This window comes from Carcharhinus amblyrhynchos, chromosome 2 (genome assembly GCF_965287045.1).
Source record: "Carcharhinus amblyrhynchos chromosome 2, sCarAmb.v2.hapA, whole genome shotgun sequence".
NCBI lineage: Eukaryota > Metazoa > Chordata > Chondrichthyes > Carcharhiniformes > Carcharhinidae > Carcharhinus > Carcharhinus amblyrhynchos.
In genome coordinates, this window is record NC_137325.1 from 141,114,747 (window position 1) to 141,135,157 (window position 20,411).

The window sequence follows — 20,411 nt, forward strand, 5'->3', positions numbered from 1 at the left end:
AGGTCAAAAACACTGAGCTTACCAGGCTACAAGGCTCCCAATCATTAGCTTACACAGCGGCATGGTGCCAAACCTCTAGTGATGGGTCACCTCTACTGCATGTCATCAATGAACTAGCTGGCTAGTTCAGCATCAGTGTTTTGGAGTATCCCCTGGAACTGCCTAGCTCAATCTGGGGAGGTGATGCCCTAATGGTATTATCGCTAGACAGAAACTCAACTAATGTTTGGGGACCCATGTTTGAATCCCGCCATTACAGATGGTGGAAATTGAATTCAATAAAAAAAATTTGGAATTAAGAATTTACTGGTGACCATGAAACCATTATCGATTGTCAGAAAAACCCAACTGGTTCACTAATGTCCTTTAGGGAAGGAAATCTGCTGTCTGCACCTGGTCTGGCCTAAACGTGACTCCAGGGCCACAGCAATGTGGCTGACTCTCAACTCTCCTTGGGTTAACTAGGAATGGGCAATAAATGCTGGTCAGCCAGCGACGCCCACATCTCACGAATGAATAAAAATATTATTGGAATCTGCCACAGAGACTAACTCCATGTCAACCTGCCACTGCAAGTTTGAACCCAACTCAAACCAAAGGAAAGCTGCTTCCTCCTCCACAAGATAATCAGCCATTTATTAAAGAGACCCACACCCACCCACCCAACAGAAGTCACTGACGGCTCAGTGTCAAACTACACTGAGTTCTGATTAATATTCTCTGAAAGGATCATTAATAACAGTATACGGCTCCCGCTTGAGCGCGCCTGTATTTCTATATGGCAAAAAACAATTAGGAATACACAGAAGGTCAGCAATATTTGTGAAGGGGAGAACATTGCTTGTTTCAACTCCAATATTGCAGCCAACGATAAATTTAAGAGATTTTTATACAAGCACAAAATAAGCTTCATTTATTTTTATAACAAAAAGCAAGATCAGGGTGTAGAAGCCAAAGCTCAAAGAGTAAGGAACTACCACTGTTTGAAGAGTTAAGCAGCAGAGGATGATAAATGCAAAATGTATACCATTGTGCCTCTTCCTTTAATTTTGCGGCCTGACTTTGACACCACTGGTTTCTGATCATTATGAGTTGAGGGCGGTTCCTGAATTTTTCTGTAATGGAGGAAAAATAGCTGAATTTTGACTCTAAAATGATAAAAGGGAACTGAATGAAAAATGTATACATTGCAAAATTCCATACAATTCATAAATACAAAAATTTACCCAGGGGTACTTTCTTGCGCTTCTACAAATGGTTCCCAAGAATCAAGAGAAAGCCAACTGCTCTGGGAAAACGTATTCTTCACTGTTGAATTATTTTATCACCAAGATTTGAATACACTTTCTTATTCTAAGCAAACCCTATGCAAATTCTTTGTCTGGGCTAGATTAACGTATTCATCAATATAAAATCTGTCATGTCAAAACTTTTCACATCCAAATCAACATTTGTTTTTCAAGTCGAGTCAGTATTGTTACACAGAAAAATGTGGAAGAAAATTGTCACACAGCTCAAGGTCTCTCAAACAACATGAACAGTCAGCTTATTGATAACATTGGTTGGCTGGAGTGGGCTTGGAGAGGGTGTCGGGTGGGGTCCTGGTGCTGCTCAGCTGTAAAGCGCAATTACAGCCTGGGGTAAGGCACTGATACTCTTCAGAAAATGCCAGAGAACATTAAATATCCATCTGAACTGTTAGATAAACAGTTGCTAAACTGGTCATGTGATAGAATCATAGAATCCTACATTCGGCCCATCAAGTCTGCACTGGCCACATTCCCAGCCAGGCCATAACCCCATTCATTTACTCGAGCTAATCCCCTGACACCTAAGGGGCAATTTAGCATGACCAGTCCACCTAACCCACACATCTTTGGACTGTGGGAGGAAACCAGGGTACCCAGAGAAAACCCACGCAGGCATGGGGAGAATGTGCAAACTGCACACGGACAGTGATTCAAGCCAGGAATCAAACCTCAGGAACCAAAGCCTGGAGCTCTGAGGCAGTAGTGCTTAACCACCGTGCCACCCCGACAGTTGGCTCCTGTGGGAAATGGACAATTATTGCAGAGGTGCGGTAAAGCACAGGAAGTGGGAAGAGCAGCCGGAAGTACATTGCTCAGGCAGAGCCCGGTGGGGGGGGGGGGGGGGGGGGGGGGGGGGGTGTGGTGTGGTGTGGTGTGTGTGCCCTCTGCATTGTACAACACACTAGGGAACACTTGACGTGCCAACACAGACAGCCAAGGGCTCTTTTTCCTCATGTAGGGGGAAGTGGAGCACCAAGATTATCAACCCATTAAAGACAGAAAAATTACCTTCAGTAATGAAATAAAAATCTTCTACAAAAGCAGCTGAGGAAAGAAATAAACCAAAGCACAAGAAAATTCAAAAGGAACGATGAGAGCGTTTGTTGGCAATAGGTTATGTTTCTAATTGGAATATGATATTTTATGTTTCCCTCTAAAAATTCTTGTGACTTCCAACATTCCATGGTTGCAGGCCAAAACTTAATGAGAACACTAATTAGCCAAAATACCGCATCGACAGAATTGTAGCTATTGTGATGTTCGCTTTAGTGCCAGCCCAATGTCAGCAGCATCAGAAATGCGTTCATTGAAAATTGCTCTTGATCCTAAACAAAGCTGCTATAGATCCATAAATTGCTATAGATCAGAATCAATTGATGTCAGTTCATTCCAATAAAAACATAAGAAATAGGGGCAGGAATAGATGATTCAGCCCATTCCATTCAATATCACGGTTGCTCTGATTGTGGCCTTAACTCTACCTTCTTCCCTGTTCCTCATAACACTCGACCACTCGAGTTCAAGAATCTATCCATCAACTTGAACATATTCAATGACTCTGCTGCCACAAGTCTCTGGGGTAACGATTTCCAAACATGTGTGATCTTGTCAAATTCCTTCCTGTGACCCTCAACTCCCCTCTCAATCAAAAATTTGTCCAATTCAGCTTTGAATGTAATCAATAGCCAACCCTCCATTGCTCTCTGAGGAAGAGAATTCCAAATCCTCAGAAGAAATTTCTACTCAACTCTGGTCATAAATGAGAGAGCTCTTTCTTTGAAACTTTGTCCCATGCTTCTTGATATCCTTGTGAAGAGACAGCATCTACCCATTAAAGCTTCCTCAGAATTGCATGTTTCAATAAGATCATCTGCAATTTTTCCAAACTCCAATGAGTATAGACCCAACATACTCAATCTTTCCTCAAGACAAACCCCTTACCCCAGGAACTGGCCTAGTGAACTCTTGATAAACTGCTGCTTCTAATATAAGTTAGTCCCGCCTTCCATAAAGTGACCAAAGCTACACAATATTCTAGGTGTGGCCTCACCAATTTCTTGTACAATTGTAGCAAGACTTCCCTATGTATGTTTTCCATTCCGTTGGCAATAAAGGTCAATACTCGTTTGCCTTCCTAACACTTACTGTACCTGGCAGGCTGATCTTTGTGAATCGTGTACAAGGACACCCAGGTCCCTCAGGGAACACAGTGTGCGGTCTCTCCTAATTTAAGTAATACTCTGCTCTTCTATTCTTCCTGCCAAAATGATCCTGAAAGGGTACTGCAACAGATTAATTTGTTGCAGTATCCTTTTAGAATCGTGAACACTACAGCATGTAAAACAGGCCTTTTGGCCCTTCTTGGCTGTGCCAAACCATTTTTCTGCCCAGTCCCACTGAACATAAGAAATAGGAGCAGGAGTAGGCCATCTAGCCCTTCGAGCCTGCCCTGCCATTAAGATCTTGGCTGATCTGAAGTGGATCAGTTCCACTTTCCCGCTCTCTCCCCATAACCCTTAATTCCCTTGCCTACCAAAAACCTGTCTACCCATGACTTAAATATATTTAGCGAGGTAGCCTCCACCACTTCACTCAAAGGGTGGTGAATCTCTGGAATTCTCTGCCCGTTGAAGAAGTTCCTCCACAACTCCGTTCTAAACTGCTCCCCCCCCCCCCGTTATCTTGAGGCTGTGCCCTCTAGTCCTGCTGTTCTTTCTGAGCGGGAAGAATCTCTCTACCTCTACCCTATCCATCCCCTTCATCATCTTATACGTCTCTAATAAGATCCCCCCCTCATCCTTCTAAACTCCAACGAATACAGACCCAGTCTATTTAGTCTCTCTTCATAGTCCAACCCCCTCAATCTCCGGTATCAGCCTAGTGAACCTCCTCTGCACTCCCTCCAAGGCCAAAATATCCTTGCGCAAGTGCGGCGACCAAAACTGCACACAGTACTCCAACTGCGGCCTCACCAGTGCCCTGTACAATTGCAGCAAGACCTCCCTGCTTTTATATTCTATCCCCCCGCAATAAAGGCCAGCATCCCATTCGCCTTCTTGATCACCTGCTGCACCTGCAGACTGGGTTTTTGCGACTCATGCACAAGAGCCCCCAGGTCCCTCTGCACCGTAGCATGCTGCAGCTTTTCGCCCTTTAAATAGTAATCCCTCCTATGATTTCTGCCAAAGTGGATAACCTCACACTTGCTAACATTGTACTCCATCTGCCAGGTCCTCGCCCACTCACTCAGCCTATCTAGATCCCTCTGCAGACTTTCCACACCCTCCGCACAATTTGCTTTTCCACTCATCTTCGTGTCATCAGCAAATCGACACCCTACACTCAGCCCCCTCCTCCAGATCATCGATATAGATGGTAAATAGCTGAGGCCCCAGCACCGATCCCTGCGGCACTCCACTAGTTACCAACCACCAATCAGAATAGCACCCATTGATACCAACTCTCTGCCTCCTATTAGACAGCCAATCCTCTATCCACGCTAATACCTCACCCCCAACTCCATGCCCCCTAACCTTCTGAAGCAACCTTCTGTGCGGCACCTTATCAAACGCCTTCTGAAAATCGAGAAACACCACATCCACCGGTTCCCCTCTGTCTACCGCACTAGTCACATCCTCATAGAATTCCAATAAATTTGTCAAACACGACTTCCCCTTAACGAATCCGTGCTGCGTCTGCTCTATCAAACAATTCTTCTCTAGGTGCCTCGCTATTTCTTCTTTGATGACGGATTCCAGCATTTTTCCAACAACAGACGTTAAACTAACCAGCCTATAATTCCCTGCCACCTTTTTTAAACAGCAGCGTAACATTAACCGTTTTCCAATTTTCTGGCACTTCCCCGGAATCCAGCGAAGTTTGGTAAATAATCACTAAGGCGTCTACTATCACCTCTGCCATTTCCTTCAGAACCCTGGGATACATTCCATCCGGTCCTGGGGGCTTGTCCACCATCAGTCCCATTAGTCAATCAAGCACTACCTCTCTAAGTGACAGTAATCGCATTCAGGCCCTCAACTCCTACCATCCTTCTATCTTTAATATCTGGCAAACTATTCACGTCCTCCTCCATGAAGACCAAGGCAAAAAACTGACCTGCACCTGGACCATATCCCTCCACACCCCTCTCATCCATGTACCTATCCAAGTTTTTCTTAAATGTTAAAAGTGAGCCTGCATTCACCACTTCATCTGGCAGCTTATTCCACACTCCCACCACTCTGCGTGAAGCCCCCCTAATATTACCTTTAAACATTTCCCCCTTCACCCTCAACCCATGTCCTCTAGTTTTTTTTCTCCCCTAGCCTCAGTTAAAAAAGCCTGCTTGCATTCACTCTGTCTATACCCATCATAATTTTATACACCTCTATCAAATCTCCCCTCATTCTCTACGCTCCAGGGAATAAAGTCCTAACCTATTCAATCTTTCTTTGTAACTCAGTTTCTCAAGTCCTGGCAACATCCTTGTAAACCTTCTCTGCACTCTTTCAACCTTATTAATATCCTTCCTGTAATTAGGTGACTAAAACTGCACACAATACTCTAAATTTGACCTCACCAATATCTTATACAACCTCATCATAACATTCCAACTCTTATACTCAATACTTTGATTCATAAAGGCCAATGTCCAAAAGCAGTCTTTACGACCCTATCTACCTGTGACGCCACTTTTAGGGAATATGTATCCATATTCCCAGATCCCTCTGTTCCACTACACTCTTCAGTGTCCTACCATTTACCATGTATGTTCTACCTTGGTTTATCCTTCCAAAGTGCAATACCTCACACCTGTCTGCATTAAACTCCATCTGCCATTTTCAGTTCATTTTTCTACCTGGTCCAAATCCCTCTGCAAGCTTTGAAAACCTTCCTCACTGTCCACTACACCTCCAATCTTTGTATCATCAGCAAATTTGCTGATCCAATTTACCACATTATCATCCAGATCATTGATATAGATGACAAACAACAATGGACCCAGCACTGATCCCTGTGGCACACCACTGGTCACAGGCCTCCACTCAGAGAAGCAATCCTCCGCTACCACTCGCTGGCTTCTTCCATTGAGCCAATGTTTAATTCAATTTACGGCATTTTATCAAATACCCTTTGGAAATCCAAACCCACTGCATCTACTGGTTTCCCTTTATCCATCCTCCTTGTTACAACCTGAAAGAACTCTAACAAATCTGCTAAACGCAATTTTCTTTTCATAAAAGAATGTTCATTCTGCTTGATTGCATTGAGTTTCTAAATGTTCTAATACGACTACCTTGATAACGGATTCCATTTTACTGATTAGTTGCGTGCAGGAGAGAGTGAAAATGGAAACTTTTTCTGGTTGGGAAACCCTTACTAAGGATGCTTCCAGCTAATAAATTAAATAAACACGAATGAGTAAATCATGTTCACCAATTATAATTCATTGTGCCAAGTTCTTTGGACATTAGGTTAGCACATACTGATGCAAAGCGATATCATGGGCGGGATATTCCGGCCACACTTGCCCCAAGACCGGAAAATCCTGCCCAAGATCAATGGATCTTTACACAGTCCATGTTCCACCCGCTTACCATTCCGCCACACGTCTTTCTTGTTAATAATTATTGTTTAAGATAAATAATTGTACTATTTAAAGGAGCGCCTGTACACTTCACTCACGGTTCAGCATCTGGTTTTGGTAAATCCCGCCTGAGCAGAAATCTGTTCTCTGGTACTGGAGGAATCTCTTCGGGCCTCACCGATAGTTTCTGCCGCTTTGGATTCGATTCTCTGTCTTTTTCATCCTCTTCACCCACACCGTTGTGGCTGCTGGAGTAAGAAAAGCAGACTGAAGTTCATGAAACACATAAGAGTTAGCAGTAAACAGATACGCACAAGTACATTTAAATACATCTTAGGGAACATTTTCAAGAGCAAAAAATAAAATGAACAGCGATCAAAACGGTGCACTAATTGAAGCTACGATTCCTCCTCGCACCAAATTGTGTCTATCTCCACAAATGAATGTTTCTTTAAGCAAATGAGTTGTTACAGAAAAATCTACAGGAAATTACTAAGGGATAGAAAGCTAGAAATTCTCAGCAGCTGTGAAGAGAGAAAAACAGTGTTTCAGCTCAATCATCTTTCATCAAAACTGGAAGAGAGAGAGAGGTTTTAAGCTAAAAAATAGACAGGGAAATAGAGTAGGGTAGAGGGGGAAGAATAAAATATAATATCCATGATCAGGTGGAAGGTAGAAGCAACGAAATCACAAAAAGGATGAAGATGCAAGATCAGCAGGTATGGTAATTGAACGAGTAAAGAAACAAAAGATGGATCTAGAGCTGATGTGAATGGGAAAGCAGAATCATTACCCAAAAGCTGTATTAAAAAAAGGGTGTGGAGATGCCAACGTTGGAGTGGGGTAAACACAGTAAGAAGTCTCACAACATAAGGGGTCAGAGCTCACCAGAAATTGTCAAACTTCCTGTTGAATCCAAAAAGCTGTGAAGTGCTTGAACGAAAGATGAAGTGCAATTCCTTGAGGTTACATTGAGCTCCATCAGAACAGGGCAAGGACAAAGACTTCAGGGTGGAAAAGGGATGGAGAACTAAAATGACAGGTAGTTGGAAGCTTACTCATACTTAGACTGAATGGAGACACTCCACAAAGTGGTCACTGAATCTGTGTTAAGTTTCCCTAATGTCTGGGCAACACCATGAGGAATTTATACAGACAAATATATTGAAAGAAGGATAATTAAATCTCCACTTCATCCTGAAGTATTTGTGGTCCTGGAGAACAGAACGGGTGAAGATAAAAGGACAAGTGTCGCACTTGCGCTTTTTAACCATCTCTTTGATGGCATGCGAGTGTTACTGGTAAGCCAGCATTTTTTGCCCATCCCTAATTACCCATGAGCAGGTGATGGTGATCCGTATTCTTGAATCGCTGCAGTCCATCTGGTGCGGGTGCACCCACAATGCTGTTAGGAAGGTTTTTCCAGGATTTTGATCCAGCAACGCTGGCAATATATTTCTAAGCCAGGATGGTGTGGCTCAGAAGGGAAGCTGGTGGTATTCTGCTGCTCTTCTTCTAAATGAGAGAAGTCTTGGATCTGGATAGTGCTGTTGAAAGAATCTTGGTGAGTTACTGCAGTGCATTTTAATAATGGTACACACTGCTGACACTGTGTATAGGCGGTGAAGGAAGTGAATGTTTAAGGTGGTGGATGAGGTGTCAATCAAGCAGCCTGCTTTGTCCTGGCAGGTGTTGAGGATTGGAAGTTACCATGGATTGATAGGTGGTGTCAGGGGAAGTGCAGTGGATCAGGGTGTTGCAGAGGAAACAGGGTCTTTCAAATGCTGAAAGGAGGGGGAATTCATATTTTGTGGTGGAATTACACAAGGTGATGAAAAAAGGCAGATGATGATCCTTTCAAAGTGGAGGCTGATGGAGTGAAGATGAGGGCACGAGGAATCCTGTTGTAGTTATAGAGTCATAGAGGTTTGCAGCATGGAAACAGGCTCTTCGGCCCAACTTGTCTATGCCGTCCTTTTTTTTTTAACTCCTAAGCTAATCCCAATTGCCCACATTTGGCCCATATCCTTCTATACCCATCTTACCCATGTAACTGTCTAAATGATCTTTAAAAGATAAAATTGTATCCATCTCTACTACCACCTCTGGCAGCTTGTTCCAGACACACTCCACTCTGAAAAAAATCCCCTTTTATCTCTGTCCCCTCTCATCTTAAAACCTACACCCTCTAGTTTTAGACTCCCTTACCTTTGGGAAAAGATATTGACTATCCAGCTGATCTATACCCCTGATTTTATAGACCGCTATAAGATCACCCCTCAGCCTTCTGTGCTCCAGAGAATAAAGTCCCAGTCTATCCAGCCTCTCCTTATAACTCAAACCATCAAGTCCTGGTAGCATCCTAGTAAATCTTTTCTGCACTCTTTCTAGCTTGATAACATTCTTTCTATAATAGGGTGACCAGAACTGTAGACAGTATTCCAAGTGTTCTTGGAGGGAGGGCAAAGGGTAGGAGTCGAACTGCAAGAAACAGAATGAGGGCCCTGTGAACCATGGGTGGCAGAGAACCCTGGCGTGAAGAGAGGGGAAAGTCTATTGTAAACATCAGTATAGAAGGTAGCTCATCAAAACAGATATAATGAATATAGGGGAATTGAGCATGGAATAGATTTCAGATTCCAGATTCCCAGAATCTGGGGTACTTTGTTTTTGTTCTAAGGATAAAAGATGGGACTTCTCGATTAAGAATCGATGTGTCACATTTGAATGAAAAAAAACCACAGGCAGTAAATTACTGTTTGTTCTTTTTACAGTTAAGACTCTCTTCTCTCCTGCCCCTAGACTGCAACAGGTCTACCTCAAACCTCACGGTAACAAGCGCTATGGCACTGTTTGCCATGATATGGTGCTAAATAAAAATGTGTATTTAATTGCATAATATTTTCTTGCCAGAATGTCCTCCTGAAAGACTCATTCCAATGAAGCTCATCAGCAGCTGATGGGCCACCTCTAATGCATTGCAAATATGACAGCATTACTTGGTATCTAAAGCACAAGAACAGTTTGGTCGAACAGGTTCAAGTGCGGTCGGACCACGGCTCTTTTCAAGTTAACATAACTTTTCTTCTTTTCAGAACATCTCCTCCTTCACTGTCGTAGCTCACCATTTCCATCATCGTCTCAGTTGAAATGCTCTGGGTGTAACACACCACAGTCCAAAGATGTGCGGGTTAGCTGCACCGGCCGTGCTAAATTGCCCTAGTGTCCCAGGATATATAGGTTAGAGGGATTAGTGGGATAAATACATGGTGTTGTGGGGATAGGACCTAGGTGGGATTGCCATCGGTATGGACTCAAAGAGCCAAATGGCCTTCTGCTGCACTGTAGGGACTTTATGAATTATTTCAGGTATATTCTGAGCAGATGCATTCTTCAATAAAAAAAAACTCAATTCTGAACCTTTAACACAGGTTTAGACGAGCAAAAGAAATAATCTTTCATTTATACGGCAGTTTATCAAAGGGTGGTGAATCTCTGGAATTCTCTGCCTGTTGAAGAGGTGGAGGCTACCTCGCTAAATATATTTAAGACACGGGTAGATAGGTTTCTGATAGACAAGGGAATTAAGGGTCATGGGGAGAAAGTGGGAAAGTGGAACTGATCCACTTCAGATCAGCCATGATCTTTACTGAATGGCGGGGCAGGCTCGAAGGGTTAGATGGCCTACTCCTGCTCCTATTTCTTATGTTCTTATGTTGTGTCATCACATTTCTGAATGTACCTCAAAACTATTCAGATAAAATACAATACTTTGAAAATGGAGTCCCTGGTTTTAGGGGATCAGTTGCTGTCAGAAAACAAGCTCCAACAGCCAGCAATGGGATTGATGGACAGCTAACTGACTGATGCAAGGATCCCTATAGCACAGAAGGTGGCCATTCAGCCCATCGAGTCTGCACTGGCTCTCTGACAGAACATCTCACCCAGGCCCCATCCCCGTAACTCCATATACTTACCTACTAATTCCCTTAACCGAATGGGCAATTTATCGCGGCCAATCAACCTAACCTGCACAACTCTGGGCTGTGGGAGGAAACCGGAGCACACGCAGGAATCCCACACAAACACAGGGAGAAGGTGCAGAGACTCCACACAGACAGTCACCCAAGCCCGGAACTGAACCCGGATCCCTGACGCTGTGAGGCAGCTGTGTTAACCACTGTGCCGCCCATTTGGACACCAGGAAAACTCTCCTTTTAACTGTAGTGGGGAAGTTTTAACATGCATGCGAATCACTGGAAAAGGCTGGGAATATTGCATTTCATCTGAAGGCTGGCACCTTCAACAATGAGCAGTCCCTCAGCAATACACTGTTTCAGCCTATTATTTTCTCTGGTGAAGTCTTGCTTGAAGCCACTCAACACATGGTCACCATATACAAACCCTTCAAATTATGAAAAGGTAATAATGTTCCCTCACAAGTGGGACAAATCCCCCTATTTCAACTAATTGTGATTTTAAAGGAATACAGCATTAAAAGCTGCACTGAAACAGCTGATATAAATACAGCTCAACTTCCCAGACTAGAGAGAAATATCAGCTAGGAAATTACTCCAATGTAATTTAAATTATAAAATACACATATACATGGATTATAGAATGGCTGTAAAGATTTCACTGCACCTCTTCTGGCTGGAAGATATTTTTCTCTTTTTGCTCCTGCTTTCTTTCCGTCTTTTTGAATGTTTGCTTCTCATCTTCCTTTTCCGTTTCCTTCTCCTTTCTCTTTCCTCTTCCGTCTCTGTCTCAGACTCTGAGGACTTGGAAGATGTCGAAGAATCGGAGCTAGTCTCGGATTCATGTGAGGAGTAGGAGGCAGCAACTTTCTTCTTGCGTTCGGTCACTGAAAAATGGGAGATATAAAGAACTGCTCCATGTAATCTGTATACTAGACAGACAGGTGCTCATTGCACCTCCAGTGTTTCAAACTTATTTATTAAAGGTCATTTCATTCTTCTAACCCTCAGCTGCCAATGTGAAGACATCGCTTTCAACAGCAATTTAGGGATTGAGCATAATTGGCAAAGGACAGGGATTGGAAACAAACAAAAACTCAGTCAGAGACACTGCTTGTTGGTGGCCATAGGTGGCTCCTTACATGCAAACATTTTGTGAAGCCAGTGCTGCTCCAATGTCAAATGAACTGTGAATACGTTCAGGCTCACATTTTACCATCTGCATCCTGGCTGAGTTAAAGTAACACAATTATGGAATGCCATTCCAGTAAAGCACAGCAAACTTATACAGATCAGCATCTTGTTCTTAAGATGGGGTGACACGGTGGCGTAGTGTGCTGCCTATATTCCTGACTTGGGATCTGCATGGAGTTTGCACATTCTCCCTGTGTCTGTGTGGGTTTCCACCGGGTGCTCCAGTTTCCTCCCACAGTCCAAAGATGCACTGGTTAGGATGATCGGCCATGCCAAATTACCCCTTTGTGTACCCGAACAGGTGCTGGAGTGTGGTGACTACAGGATTTTCACAATAACTTCATTGTAGTGTTAATGTAAACCTACTTGTGACATTAATAAATAAACTTAAAAAAAAACTTACATTCTACCAGAGGAAATGTAGGGGACATGGGCAAAACAGTGTGCAAAGACCTTTGAACATTCCTTGGCATTAAACCATGGAAGGTCTTCTTCATCATTGTAAAACCAGAACTTCACAGCACAGGCCAGCACTGCTGCCTCACAGTGCAACAGACCAGGTTTGACTCTGGCCTTGGGACACTGTCTGTGTGGAGTTTACATATTCTCCCAGTGTCTGTGTGGGTTTCTTCTGGGTGCTCCAGTTTCCCCACTCAGTCCAAAGTCTCACTGAATATTTTTAAGGCAAGGATAGATACATTTTTGAACAGTAAAGAAATTAAGGGTTATGGTGAGCAGGTGGGTAAGTGGAGTTGAGTCCACAAAAAGATCAGCCATGATCTTATTAAATGGCAGAGCAGGCTCAAGGGGCCAGATGGCCTACTCCTGCTCCTAGATCTTATGTTTTTTTTATGTGCTGGTTAGGTGGATTGGTCATGCTAAATGCACAGGGTCACAGGTAAAAGAGTGGTGGGGGTAAGATGCTCTTTCAGAGTCAGTGTAAACTCAATAAGACGAATGGCTTTCTTCTACAGAGTAGGGACTTTATGGTTCTATGGAGGAGGCATTTGGCTCATCACACCGATGCTGACTCAATGGATGAGCTATCCCTCCTAATCCTATAAAAATCTTTCCTGATCGAAGATCCTGAACTGTCTTGACAAGGCAGATATGGAAAGGATGTTTTCTCTTTGTGGGTGAGTCCTGAACTAGGGGGGCACTATATTAAAACTCGGAGTCACCCTTGTAAGACAAATTAGGAGAAATATTTTCTGAGGGATGTGTGACTCTGTCTTAGAAAGGGAGGGGGGTGCAGAGGAGGCTGGGTCACTGAATTTTTTTGAAGGTAGAAGTAAATAGATTCTTGTTAGGCAAGGGAATCAAAGGTTATTGGGAATAGATGGGGGCAGCACGGTGGTACAGCGGTTAGCACTGCTGCTTCACAGCGCCAGGGACTTGGGTTCGATTTCTGGCTTGGGTCACCGTGTGTATGGGAAGTTTGCACGTTCGTCCCGTGTCTGCATGAGTTTCCTCCCACATTCTGAAAGACGTGTTGGTTAGGTCATTGACCTGAATAGGCGCCGGATTGCGGCGACTAGGGGAATTTCACAGTAACTTCATTGCCGTGTTAACGCAAACCTTATTTATGGCTAATAAATAACCTTTACTTTAGATGGAATGTGACATTCAAAACACAAACAGATCAGTCATGATCTTATTGAATGGTGGAGCAGGCTCAAGGGCCAAATGGTCTACTTTTGCTCATATTTTGTGGGTTTGTATCTTATACACTGCTTTTTAAAACTATTACAAATCTTATCTATCTCTGGGTAGGCAGAGACATAGTGATAATGTCACTAGCACTCCAGAGATCCAGGCTAATTTTCTGGGGATGTGGATTCAAATCCCACCACAGCAGCTGGTGAAATTTGAATTCAATCAATACATCTGGAACTAAAAGTTAGTCTTGGTAATGGTAACCATGAAATCAATCTCTATCATTTCCTTTAGGGAAGGAAATCTGTTGTCCTTACCTGGTCTGGCTTATAAGTGACTCCAGACCCACAGCAATGTGTTTGACTCTTAACTGCCAAGCTCTCAGTTCAAAGGAAATTAGGGATGGGCAACAAATGCTGGCCCTGCCAACAATGCCCACATCCCTTGAAAGATTAAAAATAACACCAAATTGTTCTGATTAGTCAGAGCAGTATGGTAAGAGGCGATTGCACCTATTACCAATAACAACTTCCCTTTCTGAATAGATCTAGGTCAACAAAAAAAAACTCACCATGCATTGCTGACTTTGGGACAAACTCTCCACAGTCAATGATTCTAACGTCTGCATATGGTCGGCTGGCAGCATCTGTCTTCAAGTTTTCTATTTCCTTGATGGCATCAAAGCCAGTTATTACTTGACCAAAGACGACATGTACACTAAAAATCAGTTAAAACGGGAGTTTGCGTTAATGTTCCTACACAGCAACAGAACACATACCAAATACAGATTAATATCAACAAGGCTGGGATGAATAAAGTTCATTTGTTTTCACAAGGTTGGTTAATCAATTCATCGGAGATGGGATGCAGTGCCAATCAAAAATGGTTCTAGCAAATTTCTAACTGAATACAGAGACTTCGGATCAAGTAAATATATAACTTTAATACATGATAGCAGATGTAGAACTGTTTGTTTTCAACTACAGCAAAGTCAGATGCTAAATCAGACAATTCCCAATAAGTCTCAGTGCTAACACTGTTGCTACTCAATTGCAAAACGCCCAATCAGATCATGGTTTTCCATGTGGCAAAAAGGATCTGCTTTTAAAAACAGCCAGCCATCCTGTTAATTGAACTGAATAAGACAGTAAGAAAACCACATCATATAAATCAGAAAGGCTTCAGCAGCAACGGCACTACCATTAGCTAGCTCTGGAGTTAAAGCAGTGTAGTTTGACCTCCAGATTAAAAGAGAACAGCTTGGACTACAAGTTATGTGCACTGCAATTAGTTAAAACATCTTTGGGCAATAAAATGACAATGAACCTACCCATCCAGATGTGGAGCTGGCTTTGTAGTTCTGTTCCGTTGAAATAATCCATTTTTGGGAAGGATGGTTTTTTTAAAAAAAGAATAGGAAGGGTGTCACGAATTCAGGCACAGAGGTAGGTATCATTTTTAATGTCAGGGTTTGGAAGAATATTTAAAAATATGAAAGAGAAAGAAAAAATAGTTAGTTCAAACAACTGCCCTTCAAAAGGTCAATCAGTCACATACAAACTCTCTTCATGCACTGGGCTGATGACCTCTCTATATTTAACCCATAATGCCCATTAATGTCCTAGGACTCAAATTCTTGCAGTGGCGAGTTATGGCCTTGTATTCCACTTTGAATGGATTTTCTTTGAGGTTTGGGGCTGGGGGAGGTTGCTTTTGAGTGTCTTTAAGACAGAGATAGAAAGGCTCTTCATCAACAAGGGGATCAAGGGCTATGGGGAAGAGGCAGGAGAATGGGGGTGAGAATCATAATCGGCCATGATTGAATGGCACAGAAGACTCAATGTGGCCTAATTCTGTTCCTATATCTTATGATCTTGATCCAGGAGCTCAAATGTTATTTTATGCCCACCTACCAGGTCTCAATAAAAATTGAGAAAGATTCCCCTCTTGCAATGGGGCTAATCATCATCTGGTTCTGGTGCCTCTGCTATAACGTGAAAAAAGTTTCACCTTTTTGGTGAAATACTTTAATCATCCGAGAATTTATTTGGTGATTTGACAAGAAGATACTTGTGAACCTTCAGATTAGTTTCTAATGTGTGATTACTGCCCACCGTGGCCCCTCAAATTATTTCTGCTGACAGGGTTTACCTACTCGGGGTAATTTTAAAAGTTCATGTGTTATATAGTTTGGATATTTCTGTGGTGCTGCAGGTGTTTAAGATGTGGACCTCAAATTATTCCCAATTCTATTTGTATCCGTACCCAACACAGCCTGTTATTTAAAACATTTTGGCCCTTTGAGGAACAAACGCTCTTTTGGAAGCTCTAGCCATGTATTGGCTCAAACATTGGTCAATGCATTTTATAACTTGCATTAAGTATAACGGTGATGTACAAGGAGGAATAAAAAACTGCTCACTTTAATTAGTTACAATTAAATTCTCATCATGCCCAGTTTTTAAATTCACATATTTTACAACGTTTTCCCCACCCCAACACTGCAAAGTTTAACTTCTGCCACATTTTGCAATCTTACAAAACACTCTTTGCTTTTTGGTGATTTACTGAAGGTCCCACGATACATCAGTCATGAATCTATTTCTGTGAATTAGTTACTAGCAAGACAACCATATTGGGCAGACGTAGATATTCCTTCAGTGAATTAATGGAAATTTGCTGTTATATACTTAATTTGACCTTCTGAAAATAAGACTATTATTGTGTCTACAAATGTCTCCAGCTGTCCCCAAGGTAAACTCCATCACATTACAACGGTGCAGCTCAAAGAGGAGCTCCACCTGCTGGATAAGAAATACCGTTACACTCAATTTGCTGAGAGTCAATTGGGCATGATTAATTACCAAAGATGGCAAGCGTTCAAGTATGAACTTTCCAAAGTAAAATGCTACACTGGCAACCTACTGGCAAGACAGAGGGAATCAATTACTCGTTTCGATTGACTGGTTTTGATGATTAAATGAAGTTGCCATCATCCTGCACATTCATTAACTGAACCAGTTTAAGGGGTTTTGGAGATTGCATACAGTTCCATCGTGCATCAAAAGGACAGGCAACCTGAAATGGGTGCAGGGCCAAAACACTAATCTTCCCTGAGCACACTGCAGAGAAATGACATTAATTGGACCGGACCATGACGATTGAAATTTCCAGATGCTAACAGTGTCTGTCGGAAGTAATCTAGAATTGAGAAACCTTCTGCAGCATGGAGTTATAAACAAAGAATCCATAAGCAAGAATGACACAAGAGCTTTTAGTAATGCACAACAAATTTTACATGAAAACAAGCGTTTGCATTCAGAACAGTGGATTGGGGAGCTTTAGAACATTACCTTCATTAACACCCACACACTCCCCTCAAAACAAGAACTACTGCACAGCAACTTTCACAGCTGCTCTTTCTGCTATATTGAAAATAGACAGGAATGATCATCCCTGGAGTCTATGCTATTAAACAACATGGATGTGCCGCCTAGATTACTTAAAATTGACTCCAGTTACATCACCTTAAATTGTGTTTATCATTTGACAAAGTAGGTCACAGACACACTAATCCAAAGTCAACTGGGAAGATTTCAGATTATACCTGCAATAAGGAGGAATGCTTTTCTGATTTTGAAAGCCATTTACAACAAGAAGCTAACTTTTCCTCAGAACGTATGCAAGAGGATGCTGCAAAGTTACCCCTTCTTTCTGGTTCTCATGTTTAGGCAAAGTAATTCAAGGAAAATATCATTCAAATACATGTTTAGGGTTAACACTGCGCAGAAGTCTGAATCAAATGTTAAAATTTGATGATTAATGATAAACTTCTCCAGTGCTGTAAATAAAGTTAAATTTTACAACAGGGTCAAGTTTAGGGCCAGAAGTTGCATTCCTGGTACTAAGCATTAAAGATGCAGTATCTTCTTTGTGCTTTTACTAACTTGCATGATTGCAGCAGGATTTAGCAATAGCAGTTTTAAAATGCTGAAATTATATCTGATGAGGTTCAGTGGCTTTCAGCAGCTGCATATGACAGAAACTCAAAGTCCCGATCAAACTTTTAATAAAAGTAATTGTTAATTTCAATGGATCAGTGACTCCTGTACCTGAGGGACGGGGTGGGGGAAATAAAACTTTATTAATTGCCTTCAATGTGCTCTTGGATTGAAGTGTCTGTGCCCAGGTAACAATAGATAAAGCTGCGAAACCTTGAATAAGATCCATTGTAGAAAGAATATTTGGAAACATAGGAACAAAAGGCGGCCAGTCAGCCTCTCAAAACTGTTTGATCATTCAATTAGATCTGTGGCTGATTTGTATTTGGACTGCAACTTTTCTGCTTGATTCCTTTACTCTTAATATCATTGACAGATTTTTATTAGGCAATCTCATGACCGAAGTTATCAGTTGATCCAGCCTCAAGTTTTATTGAGTGGGAAAGAGTTGCAGATTTCCATTACCCTGTGAGATGAAATATCTCCCGAAATGCCTAGCTACCTCCTCCTAATTTTAAGTTCATGTCCTCAATTTTTGGAGACCACCAGAGAAAAGTTTCTCTCCATCTATCCTCGTATCAAAATAATTTCAACTATTAATATATCAAAGTGAAGCCAATTACCATTGCAGTGAAGCTATTAGCTTGGTGATAGGTACACGTCGAAATCCTGGAATTCCCTCCCTAACAGCATTGTAAGCGTACCTACACCATGTTCAAGGCAGCTCATCACCACCTCTTAAGGTCAATTAGAGATAGGCAATAAATGTCAGCCTCACAAGTGCCCCCCCCACCATCCCCTGAAAGAATTAAAAAAGGCCAGATTGTTACCAGTCTTACATTGGACTCTTAAGGATCCTGATAAATCCACCACAGGCCTGACATAACTTTGAAGTTTAATGATTGGTTTAACGTGGCTCCAGTCTTGCACTAAGGACAATGGATGCTGATTGGAGTCTTTAAGAGCTAACAGTTCCCAAAAAATAAACTGAATGGCCTCTGCTAAGGCCAGCAACTCAAACTACTGTCTTTAGACCAGGTTTTCCCAGTTGACTGTCTTGGTGAATGCTGACAAATTTACTTTGGTTAGTAACTGTCTCCTCTCCCACATTAGCCGTTTAATGGCAGCGTTGCCTGCACTGTACCAGTTATATGCTCTGAAACACAGGAATGCTGCAAACACTCAGCTGGTCAGGCAGCATCTGTGGAGAGAGGAAGGTAGAGTTGATGTCACTAACAGGTGAAAGGACGCTAGATATTTGGCCCAGAATGTTAATCCGGTGCTCTGGTTTTCTCGCACAGTCCAATGATGTGCAGGTTAAGTGGATTTGGCATGCTAAATTGTCCATTAATATTAGGTGTATTAGCAGGGTAAATACATGGGGTTACAGGGATAGGTGGGATTGTCATCGGTGCAGGCTTGATGGGCTGAATGACCGCCTTCTGCGCTGTAGGGATTCTACGGCCACTCTGCACAGATGCGGCTTGACCCGAGCGTTTTGAACATTTTCTTTTTCATGGAAAATCTATTCTCTCTTGCTCGCCTTTCTCACCCCTCGTTTGGTGTTAAAGGAATCACAAGTGTTTTTGATTTCATGAGACCCGTTGCCCTCCCTCCACAATGATTTAGAAAGTGCACAGACATTTTGTTTTCAAGAGAAATCAACATATTGAGCAAATAAGGACAGCCTTAGAGTAATGGCACATTACCTTTGCAGCGCAGGATGTAACACTGATTCTGTAAATTTTACACAAAAATGGCAAGAGAAAAATTGTAATACATTCCAGACAGAAAAAATCCAACTTTCTTTTTTAAAAAAAACAAATAACATTAAATCACAAGACATCAAAAGTCAACACAACACTAGAGGATAGTTTTTGTTTTATAAGCAGTCAAAAAACAAATGTGATGCATAGAAGTTTGTATTAAAATGTACTTGAAGCTTGTAGATAGAGGGCTCTAAAATTTTTCTTCAGATTGTTATTTTGTTCAGTTTCAACACAAAATTTACAAATTAATGTCTTTATTACTCTTTTGCTTCTCTTCCCACAACCAAGCTTTTTAAAAATAAATCTACTGCTAGAATCACTTCCCCACCCCACCCCTCATTCTCAAAACCACCACTATTACATCTGCATTCAGCTTGCCAAGCAGACTGTGGCCCTCTTCAAGCTGTTCAGTACCAACATTCTTTCATGGACCAGTTGGCAGGAGTGAAGTTCCATAGGGCTGTTGGCACCTGTGGAACCTTACCACAGCTGTAACCCAGCTGTGAGACACTGCCTTCAGGTAGGATTGGAGGCAAATTATCTGTTCGCTGTTGGCTGTGGTGCAAGGGGTACAACTGCATCCTTCTCCTCATACCTGAAGGAACGTAAATAACTGGACACAAGCCTTTGAAATTGATACGAGGCCTTGCCAGGTGAAGGACAATGTTGACGGCGCAACAGAAAAGTGATCAGGTGCCCCAGTCTGCAGTCCTTATTTTTATGACCTATGAGATACAGGATATTATTTCAATCACAATTTGAGAGCTTGTTTTGTATTTTGTAATTAAAAACAAAACTACAATACACTTGTGGGTTACAGCCCGAGACTTCTGGTGCAGCCAATGAACAGAAAGGCTACAAAATATTAGCAGTACTTACTGTAATCCATCGCATAAATTTATCAAGATGAATGTGGT

The 20,411-nt window shown here is 42.1% G+C and overlaps 1 protein-coding gene across 5 annotated transcripts in view; it reads right to left on the reverse strand.

The window, feature by feature from the left end:
* Positions 1–20,411, reverse strand: part of nktr (natural killer cell triggering receptor) — a 236,414-nt gene that overhangs the window by 23,156 nt on the left and 192,847 nt on the right. For all 5 annotated transcript variants that reach the window (XM_080213518.1, XM_080213511.1, XM_080213493.1 and 2 more), the window contains 5 exons: positions 15,055–15,084; positions 14,296–14,441; positions 11,542–11,761; positions 6,996–7,145; positions 1,028–1,115 (listed from right to left, as the gene is read on the reverse strand). In XM_080213518.1, coding sequence (XP_080069644.1) covers positions 1,028–1,115; positions 6,996–7,145; positions 11,542–11,761; positions 14,296–14,441; positions 15,055–15,084 — 634 coding nt within the window. The remainder of the gene's footprint in view (positions 1–1,027; positions 1,116–6,995; positions 7,146–11,541; positions 11,762–14,295; positions 14,442–15,054; positions 15,085–20,411) is intronic.